Genomic DNA, 11,087 nt, shown 5'->3' with positions numbered 1-11,087 from the left:
TTTCTGCTTACTATTGTAAATGTCTCCATCTATTCATTCTTTAATATGATGTATCATAAAAAGGCCTTTATAACATGCCAATCTTGCTTTTGCAGCGCTGTGGAAAGTAGAACAAATTGTGTCAACAATGTATATTTTTAAGAGGATTGCTACTTGAGTTGAAAAGAAAACAATGTATTTTACTTTTTCTGTGCTTAGATAAAGCTGCACTATATGAAAATGAAGTAAAACAAAATGTCCAGATAGTTCATACAAAAATATACTTCAAGATCAAACAAAAACAGTATTAAAATAGTTAGCTTTAGCTTTGTTAACACTTTAGCTACTGAATGTCAGATACACTGCTATTTAAACGTTTGGGGGTTTTGAAAGAAGTCATTTATGCTCACCATAGCTGTATTTATTTGGTTTAAAATTACAGTAAAACAATAATATGAAATATTTTTTTCAGTTTCAAATTACTGTTTAAGTATATTTTGAATATATTTTAAAATGTAATTTATTCCTGTGAATAAAAAAATCTAAGCTAAATTTTCAGCAGCTATTACTCGGGTCTTCAGTGTCACATCATCCTTCAGAACTATTTATTTAAAACAGAAACCATTATAAATGTCTTTACTGTCACTTTGGATCAATTTGATGCATCATTTCAGAATAATTTTAATGTTCCTGACCCCAAACTTTTGAACAGTAGTGCATAGTCATGATGGACCATGGATTTTGGATTATGGTTTACAATGCCTTATTTCATTTGTCCAATTCATAACTAATTATGTGATTGACATGATATTTTGTGTAATTTCAATGTTATTTCATTATGATATCACTCCTTAGGGCTTTCGAGATAAACAGTTGCGATTCTTTTCTCATGACAGACCTTCAAGTGGGGGTCAATCATCTGGGTTTGTGGGAACTCCGTAGCACCGCCACCTCTTTGTACTTCGACAGCTCCTCCGCTTGCTGATGCAGAAGAGCTGTTGTTCACGTCCATCTGAAAAGTGAAGGATTTCTCACTAGGGCCCAGCTTGATGTGTTTTTCTGTCTTGCCAGCCTCATCGGTTGAGCTCCATTGTTGGATCTCTTCGTCGCCGGTCATCCAAGGCATTCCCTCCATTTGAAACTCCTCTTGGGAAATTTTCATGGTGTATCCTACACCAGCTCCTCCGCCGATAGCCTGCTGAAGCTTTGGGTGGGATGAGCCTAGTGCTGCCATTATCTGCTCTTCAGATAGATCATCTCCTTCTCCTTCCAGCAACCCAGACTCCTCCAATGTCTGGGAAACATTAAGCTCTGCCACAATGGTCATGGTTCCATTGTCTGTAACTTGTTCTACCTTTTTAATGTCCACAGAGACATTTTCTGGAGTCTCCCTACCTTTCGTAAAAAAGGCAAGCTCTTCCTTGAGGGCTCCAGATACAGTGTCTTGGATTTGCTCTAATGCTCCTCTAAGCTGCTGTTCAGGGTCTAGTGAGTCCTTCCTCAGGATTCCCACTATGGACTGTTGCAGTGTGGGAGAGACATGCACCTCCTCTTCAATTATGCAGTCTTGGATATTGTCGCTGAAAAACGAGTATTCGTATTCAGGTGATTCTCTGTAACTGTGACCTTCAGCAGTGGGATGTTTGGGGTCGTCTTCCTGGTAATATCTTTCATCAGACAGATCATCGACGACTCCATAATGGCTATAAGACATAAACCTCCCACCCTCCTCAGACTCTGACATATTGTCTTCAGGAGTGGAGACGAAGTACTCTTGTGAGTCTTGGCCATGCGAGAAGTAGGGTAAGCTTTCATCTCTGGTAACTTCACGAACCTGTACAGAGCCACTGTTTCCATATTGTGAGGCTTCAGCAGAACCACTCTCATTGGGTTTCATGGTCTTAGGGTTACTCTCTAGCTCCTCAATTTGGAAGAACATTGATGAGGGATCAATATTTGGTTGTTTAGACTTAATCTCCACAGTCTCCTCTATTTCAATTTCACCTTCCTCATCAGACTCCACCGGTTCCTCGATTATTTCCACATTCACTAACCTATTTTCCAAATTCTCACCTTGCAGGCCAAGACTCAGCAGGTTCTCGATCATGGTTCCTGTTGGTGTTCCTTTGATGTTCTCCAGGGTGACTTTCTTGACTCCCATGCTGAGAAGTTCCTCCAAGGCAGAATCTTCAGACAGGTCCACTTCCTCCTCGACTTTAGATTGTAAGAAAATCTGAGTCTTGGTGGTTCCATCCTCTTGCTCCGTTTTCTCCACATGATATGTGACTTTTGAGTCAGGGGATGAGCTGACCTTAGTATCTAAACCAGCTGGATTCATGACCTGCTGAATGATTTCCTTCATAGAAACTGCATCTAAAACTTTTTCCTCACCTACAAACACCTTATGCCCTACATTTTCAGACTCTTTCTCATCTTTAGCTATTGATTCTTTCACATCCCTTATTTCTTCTTCCATTGTTACCTTGGATTTTTCTTTATCTTGTTTGGCATCCATTCCCTTTGCTTTTGGTTCAACATCTTTCTGGCTTTTTTCTTCAGTGGTGGTCTTGCTCAAACTCGCAGGAGGTGATATCACTTTCACTGGCTTTGGTTTCTCTATTTTTGAGGCAGTAGAGCTCTGTGCACTTTTGATTCTAGAGTGGGTATGATCAAGTGAGCCCTTTGAAGAGGGCTGTGAAATCTCTTTTCTCATAATTCTCTGATCTGTCTCCTCTCTTTTTATCTCAACAGAAGAGACTCCAGGTTTTGGGGTACTGGAAGCAGCTGCCTGCACTGCTTTGGTGAAGGAAATCATGTCCCTTCTTGAAGCCGGACTTTGCTGGGCACGATTTGATACACTGATAGGCACGATCCTGGAGGGTTCGTAAGAATGAAACTGACTTGATGTAGATGAGGTTCTCAGGCTGGAAGTTGGTTCCATATATTTAACATCTGTAAAGGCTTTTTTTCTTATATCTGGTCGACTTGCCGAATTGACGGACACTCTTGGAGTGTAAGGATGGGCCGGCATTTTTATATCTACAGATACAAACAACAGACAGTAGATAGATTAAAATTAGGATGCTAAACATTTTACTTTCTAACAGTGTTTCCTCTAGGTTTACGGCTTTGGGGGTAGGGGGGATTCTGTTTTTTTTTCCCGTTTTAATTTTTCTGGACTCCTTTTTAATGGTTAAATTAAATTGTATTAATCAAAAAGCATGTCTAATTAATTAAAATCATGAAACTTAAAACAGTTTAACATCAATTTATTAAAAGTTTAACAAAAATTACATGTTTAGGGCCCAAAAATGTTTTATTTTTTCCAACCTTATGTTTTATTTTTTACCAAATTCTGTGTTTTAACATGTCTAATTATTTGAAAGCATAAAAACAAGTTTCATTTATTCTTACAAAAGCCTTGTGATTTTTTCCCCCTCAGAAATTCTGTGTTGTGTATTTACAATTTTAAGGCATAAAACATTAATTTATCTTTTAATTACTGAAAATTAAACTAATTGTATTTTTTGGAAAATAAAGGGGATTTAATATTACAATTAACGCATTGAAGAAATATTGTATGATTATTCCTTAAAAATAAGGTTTTAATAATTTTAGTAGTAGTAGTAGCCTATTAAGTACATTCTACTGAACAATAGTAGGCTAATATATTTCTGCTGCAATGTCTTCAAGTTAAACTGAACTTTTATTTTGCCGGGTTGCCAGGAATACCTTTACATTTCTGTGTGTATATGATATGAGGATAGTTTTACTGAAATGAAACGGTCAAATGCTCATGAAGTGACTCTCAGAGCAGTTCTGGAGATGTTTTTCATGTATTTATGTCCTCAATAGTGAGACGGGCAGACGTTAATATCACCGGAAGCGTCACGTGCGGTTCAGTACGAGTATTAAACAAAACCGTGCGTCTGCGCCATTCATCAACACAGAGACATGCAGAATTCATATTTAAATAGTCGTTTTTTGCGACTTAATATTTACAAATACTAGTGGGAGTGTGCTCATCGGGGCGGAGTACAGTATATATACAGTACAATCAGAAAACGCGACCATTTAAAGGGATCATATGATGCGATGTCAAGTTTTCCTTTCTCTTTGGAGTGTTACAAGCTGTTTGTGAATAGATAATATCCCTAAATTTGCAAAGACTAAAGTCTCAAACCCAAAGAGATATTCTTTATAAAAGTTATGACTCGACCACACCCTCCTAAAACGCCTCGTTTAAACACGCCCCCACATGTCTACGTCACTGTGTGGGAAGATTCGCATAACACCACCCAAATGTTCACGCAAAGGCGGTGTAACTTTGATTCTCGCTGTAGTATTGTTGCTGCTGCCGCCGCCGCTATGTTGTAGAGACGCTGTGTTTCATTGTGAAAGCGAAACTACTTTGTTTGGCCTTCCAAAAGAGGACACAACTAGAAATCAGTGGTTAAGTTGTATTTACAACACTGTTCCAGAACAGTTCAACCCAAATATTCAGATGTGTACAGCGCATTTTATGGAGGACTGTTTCCTGAACCTGGGAAAGTAGCCTACAATGCCGGCTGTTCTGACTCACAGCCTGTAAGTACGTTTTCATATTTAAAGAATTTGCCACTGATGATTCAAACGTGAGTTTTGAGCAGTGTAGAGTAGCGCTTGTTGTTTGTCGTTTCTTTGATCATAAATGCAGACATGGTTTTATGTTTATGTGGCGCGATACGCAACGCAAAGCGTAAAAAGACAGCATAAGTCATTATAATCAGTAATTATGTCCCCACTGGATGCAACAAATGCCTCGTTTGTAATGTGTTTTATTGGTTTTGACTCATCGCGCCGGGACACGGCATCACAGTATGGTAAGGGGCGTAACATTTCAGTCACAAGCTTGAGGTATTCGGCCAATCACAACACAGTAGATAGCTGGCCAATCAGAAAGGTGGGGCATAGAGGAGAAACAATAATGTACAGTATGTGGAAAATAATGTGTCTTTTGAACCTTAAACCGCATAAACACATTGCATTACACCAAATACACAATATAATGTTCTTATTAATGAACTTGACCTTCAAGGGGGGGCGGGGGCGGGCCGCCCCCCTAATATAATGTCAGGGGAAACACTGATGTATGATAAATTCTAGGGGTGTAACGGTTCACAAAACTCACGGTTCAGTTCAATACGACACAGCGGTGCCACGGTTTGGTACATTTTCGATACAGCAAAAAGAAAGAAGTGCCGGAGAAATTTCCTTGATTTTTAAATTTTTTTATTTATTAAAATTAACATCATAAAGTATAATCTTTTCTTTTACTTTGAACAAAGCAGTGTGCCGAACAACAGTCGCATCTCAGATCAGTGGCAGGAGTCGGATTGAGTCGAGCTGACGAGTAAGGTGAGAAAGACAAGAAGTTGGAGAAAGATTGTTTCGAAATGAAATACAAAAGTGCCTGCTTTAAACATATTTTAGACTTTGGAAGGTGTTTTGTAAATAAATTAAACATTCTATGTTTAATATAAGTGAGTTTGTTGTACTGTTTTGTTGTTGTCAATTCAATCAATTGATGCCAAATTGCCGCTAATTCGAAAGTAAAAATAAAATGCGCACAGGCATTTACAGGCTATTTAAAAGCGAATAAAAGTGAGGAAAACAGGGAAAACTCTAACGAACTACCTCACCGTCACAACCCTTTTGGAGTAGCGTGCTTTTCTTTGGGGGTGGGAGGGCAGACATCACATTGCCTGTTACATACGTTTGGGCTGCCTTGTTGAGCACAGTGGCACTGAGAACATTATATTTCACAGACTTTAAGCTCTTTTATTTTTGCAGATGTAATAGGATTAGTCCAACGAATTGTTCCGTTTGTAATGTGTACCGAACCGAAAGCCTCGTACCGAACGGTTCAGTACGAATATGTGTATCGTTAAACCCTTAATAAATTCATAATTATTTAATGTTTGAATTGTGGAATAATTAAAATAATGGTAATTCACAGATTTATTAAAATTTCAGTGTTGTTAAAATCATTATTTCATGCTGAATGACAAGCAAATACCTATTATTCTTTCTCTTGAATGCTGAGTAGACCAAGTTTGAGCATGTCTTCCTTCTTCTTCCAAGAGTGCCCTAATGAACATGACAATTCCAAAGGTTAAATAGGCATTTTTAAGGTCAGTCTAATTACAGTAAGCAGAACATTCAGTATCATGAACAAAACCTCAGTACTTCTTTTTCACCTCTTTTGAGACTGCTGACTACCTCCATGCTCTGCCATGACCACACAAAATGTGAACAACACTGAGGGCAACCAGAAAACCTACCAAGCCCATGGACCTTTCCTTAAGCAGAAACACAGTTAAGATCACTACTAACACTCTAATCTCCACTATTTTGTTTAATTGGTTAAACAGGTCCTTGAGCGCTTTAAACCTACCTTGCCAATGCTTTTACATGAAAAATACGTTGGAGAATCAAATGGAAGCAAACTTTGAGGAACTACAGGCAGTATTCCCTGTGAAGGTCCCCTGTGATTCCTCTGAAAGACCGAACTAAAAATAACTGCCACAATGGACCCTATCTGTTTTCATTATGGCTCGCGATGTTCAGTTTTAAACAGACAACTGGAAAGACACTTCTGTGTTTCAGTAGTATCCAAAACACTGCAACAAACAGACCATCTTCTGGCAAAAGAGACCAACCTAACTTTTGACTCTAAGAATAAATGATGTTTGACAAATGACATATTACATATGCATATACTACATGCAATGGTGGATCTGCTACACATTATGAAGTGGGGTTACATAAATAAGTAGCGGGTAAGACAACACAAAAATAGTATAATCAAGATTTGTAATCTATTGTTGTGTGGCTTTATTTAATAACTCCACATGCTAATCTTTCATGTGCATTAGCTAATGCATCAGACAGCTTTACAATAGAATGAAAATCATAAATCAGCTTCAATGTTAAATGTAGAGTGATTAAATCATAAAAACAGAGGAGTTAACCACTCTTAACAAGGAAAGATGGGTAGGGCTGTATGCAGACTTGCCAAATGGGGGGGGCATTAGTCGCTCTGTTGCTGCAGTGACTAAAAATACATCTACGAGGCTCATGTTGGGGGTGTAAGGCTGTCAAACTTCACTACACATTTCTCTGACTACCTCCATGCTCTGCCATGACCACACAAAATGTGAACAACACTGAGGGCAACCAGAAAACCTACCAAGCCCATGGACCTTTCCTTAAGCAGAAACACAGTTAAGATCACTACTAACACTCTAATCTCCACTATTTTGTTTAATTGGTTAAACAGGTCCTTGAGCGCTTTAAACCTACCTTGCCAATGCTTTTACATGAAAAATACGTTGGAGAATCAAATGGAAGCAAACTTTGAGGAACTACAGGCAGTATTCCCTGTGAAGGTCAACAGACAACAGTCCAATGCGTATATTCACATTAGTGCATGGAGAACGTTTTAGGCACCCAACATGTTTTTAGAATAGCAGAATAGCAGAATAAGGTGCCGTTCACTCATGCTTTTCTTGCATTTAAAAATGTGTGACATGGGAAGTGGAATGGAAGATCTTTTAACTTAAGCTCCATGTCATGCATGAGTTGCTGCACAAGATCACTCACAGCACAGTGGTCAAAGATGTCCATCTAGCACGTTTTGATAGAAATACATCAGAAAATCAGCGCAGTGGAATGTAAAAAAAAAAAGTTCTGCGTGGACAACCCCTAACAATGAAATATAAACAAAAGACATTTTAATAGCTTTCAAAGACCCCTGCACTAGTCCTTAGAGCTGTCATGCCAGCCAAAGTCCATGAAGCAGAAGTAATTTTGGTATTAATATTTAATGTCCCCAAGAGAATGTGGGAGGAGACTCATTTTAAGGGCACAGAAACAGGTCATTCATCCCTACGCTATATTAGATCATAGACAGTACTTTAACAAATATGAGTTTGAGGGATCTTTCAAAACTGGATGGATAGTAGAAGAACTCTGGAATCAATGAACGTGTTTGAATTATAAGAAAAAGAAAAAATGATTCTGCTGATGTGGACTATATTCAAGCCTTGAAGGCACTACATGGTCATTTAGGGAGAAGCAGCATTTAATTGATTTTGTGGAAGTTCTACCTGTATGCAGCCACTTCCAGTGCAAGGCCCATCTTGACCTGTAAGAGATCCTGATGGTCCTTCAGCTTCTCTGAGATGGTGTTAGACAGCATTCTGCGCTCATACTCCAGTTCTTCAATGATAGCCTGCAGGACAAGAAGTTAGTTAGACTATTTTCTCTTTTATCCACACACAGTTCAATTGAAGATAAAAGATTAGTGTTTCTTCTAAAGCAATCTCATAAGTGATTAGAAAGCCATTGGTAAATTTAAGTTTAATTGATCTTTCAAACTCAGTTATGCCTTTTCAATAATGCACGTAGTAGTATACCATTTAAACTATGAAACCTATTTTTATCCCATCACTATCTTTCAGAAGGGTGTCCACTTGCATCGTATTGATCCAAAGTATATATTTGGGGGCTACTCTTTGTGTAATGCACCTGTTTGAAAGCTCTTCCAACATCACCCCCTGATGAAACCTTATTATTTATATAAAGAGACAGGTGTTTTTAATGACCGAAGGGTCATCTGCTTTAAAGCTAATTCACAAATCAAATACACAATATGCTAAATTCCTTTATATTCTCCTTTCACTCCAATGGCTCCACACTTGATAGACTTGAATAATTGTATCAGTAAATGTTCATCTGTTATTGTTTTGGAGTCCAAATATTTGGCACTCAATAGCCTAGTTGCAGTAATAGTTCCTCCATGCAGCCCATTCAATTTAGCTCACAGTGGCACAACACTTTACTGATGCTTGCACTTTGCTTCAGCAACTGCTCATTTGTCACTCTCCCTGGAGAGAGGCAATCATGAGATAAAATATTAATGCTCAATTTTTCCAAAGCACATTGAGCTAGAGATGATAAACATGGATATTGGCAGTGCGGAAGTGCTCCTCACTTAAGATCCTAAGAGGCCCATTGAAAGAACAGGGGTTGGGATAATGTTCATTTAATTTTATGACTGCTTAGTTTCCACTATGTGTGTGTTTTGTAATCTTTTATTTGACTCTTTTAAGAATTGTGTGGTGTGATGTGATATATCCTCAAAGACCCCTTGGCAAAGACTGTTTTCTCGATTCTGACCTATCATATCACATATTTAAAAAAAGAAAAGAAACTAACAACAAAAGCTCAGTGTCAGTAAGTCAGAAAGATTAACCTTCAGACATGTTACTTTTTATATATAACAACAGTTTTACAATATTATATTTTCATCATATTTATGAAAATGTTTTCGAAAAATATATTTAAAAAAAAAATTGATTTGATCATTTTTTACCTCTAAGGTGGGCCAGTTTACGGGACATTTTATGTTTAAAACGTTTAATGTTTAATTTCATCTAGGAATCTAATAGGTATCAACAAAAACATGGGATTTGTGCCATTAATGTTTTTTTAAAAGTCACGGGACACCAGTGTGTATATGATGTGCCATGCCTGGCTGCTGTCACCAGTACTGAGCACAGTGGGTGTGGTGCTCTTTTTGGAGGAGCATTCTACATCCTTACGCAATCCCGGTTTTCACCAAAAAGGATGCCAGGAAATCTGTGGCAATGTGGTTTTTAGCTGTTTGGCTTTGATACCCACCTGATACTTGCAGATTTCAGCTCTGAAATGTTCTTGCATGTTCATGAGCTGCTCCTCGAGGTTCAACTGCACGTTGGTTTGTTTCTCAATCTCGTCACGCAGCCTCTTGAACTGTGATGCATATTCCCTCTTTTCCCTCTGAATGTCGTCCAGCCTCGCTTGGTCTGCTTTTATAGACGCTTCGATTTCCTCTACCTTCAGGCGGTACATGTCCAAAGTCCCCTGCCAGCTTTCAGTGAAGTTGGCCGCATACTCCTGCACCTCTTCCATCGTAACTGCTGGAGGTGCGTGATACGTTTGAGTCACGACGCGTACAGTTCGGGAGTGCACCTGGTCCCTCAGGTGGGCGATTTCCTTTCTATGGGCATCTTCCAAAAACTTATATTCGTTTTCAAGCTCAATGAGGCGATCTTCCAAAGCACTGTTGGTCTTAAACGCATTATGGAGGTGCCTCTCGCAGCCTTTCAGCTCCGTGTCGACGCCTTTGCTCACCGAAGCCTCCTCTGAACGCATCGCTTGAAGCGTCTGAAGTTCATTGCGCAGCTTCTGTCGCTCCATCTCTGCTCTGCATTTCTCGAAAGATAAACGCTCCACCAGTCTCCTCATTTCCCGTAGCTCGGACATGTGTTTGTTTCCCCATTCTCCAGACCTGTTTGTTCGGATTGAATTAATTTCGCTTATCAAGCTGGTATTTTCTTGTTCCAGCTGTTTTGAGCGCATTAGGTACTGGCCGAGTCTTTGGTTGAGCTCCTGCAGTTGGAGCTTCTCGCTCTCAAACGGTTCCCGCATTCGAAACATTTTCCTTTGTAATTGTGTGAATCTAATAGCTTTGGTTTACGCTTAAATGTGCTAAGTTGATCAGTTATTTCGTTGGCATCAGTGGTCTGCGTCGGTGAGAAGCGCAGGGCGGAGGCAGAGTCGAACAAGTGCGGAGGATTTGAGCTGATCCCATGTCCCGTTAGCGAGTCCTACTATGGTGACGGTTGAGCTTATGAATATTAATTACGCAACGCGACGTTCGCCCGATAGGGCTATGTGATTTGCTGAAACAAATATGCGCGAGGCAGTTGAATATTAATTAGGTTATGTGAGTGGACGCCCCGGGAAGTTTGCTTAACAACGTCAGCACGCTGTAATTAATATTCACGAATCAGTCCTTAGCCATAGTTGGTTGTACAAACTCCGTCCCGTCTAGTGAGATGTTTGAAGGAGTGCGTCTTTAGCTCTATGATAGGATATGAGATGGCTCTCCCATGTGGAGAAAAATGGACAATGCACTCCCTCTTGTACAGCCTCAGTTGCGTAAAGTGTCACTTTCGGTAACAGCCATATACAGGACATTTAAAATATATAATATTACAGTTGTATGAATTGCGTTACTT

General features: G+C 39.2%; 1 protein-coding gene across 1 annotated transcript; it reads right to left on the bottom strand.

The window, feature by feature from the left end:
• Positions 1-635: 635 nt before the first annotated feature.
• LOC107596944 (synemin-like) lies at positions 636-10,673 on the bottom strand. The gene is made up of 4 exons (XM_016287811.1): positions 9,706-10,673; positions 8,130-8,254; positions 6,038-6,108; positions 636-3,018 (listed from the first exon to the last, which is right to left on the bottom strand). Exons 1-4 carry the CDS (start codon positions 10,501-10,503, stop codon positions 824-826), a joined length of 3,189 nt encoding a protein of 1,062 aa, XP_016143297.1. The 5' UTR covers positions 10,504-10,673; the 3' UTR covers positions 636-823.
• Positions 10,674-11,087: the final 414 nt, after the last annotated feature.

This window comes from Sinocyclocheilus grahami, unplaced genomic scaffold (assembly GCF_001515645.1).
Source record: "Sinocyclocheilus grahami isolate Dianchi unplaced genomic scaffold, SAMN03320097.WGS_v1.1 scaffold225.1, whole genome shotgun sequence".
Taxonomy (NCBI): domain Eukaryota; kingdom Metazoa; phylum Chordata; class Actinopteri; order Cypriniformes; family Cyprinidae; genus Sinocyclocheilus; species Sinocyclocheilus grahami.
The sequence above is the reverse complement of the archived record's forward strand: the minus strand, read 5'-3'. Positions and strand labels throughout refer to the sequence as shown.

Coding starts and splice junctions, on each gene's coding strand:
- LOC107596944 (XM_016287811.1), bottom strand. CDS start 10,503: ATGTTTCGAATGCGGGAACCGTTTGAGAGCGAGAAGCTCCAACTGCAG. Junction 8,255..9,705: donor CTGAAATCTGCAAGTATCAG/GTGGGTATCAAA, acceptor CTTGTCCTGCAG/GCTATCATTGAAGAACTGGA. Junction 3,019..6,037: donor TTCAAGAGAAAGAATAATAG/GTATTTGCTTGT, acceptor TTGTATCTGTAG/ATATAAAAATGCCGGCCCAT.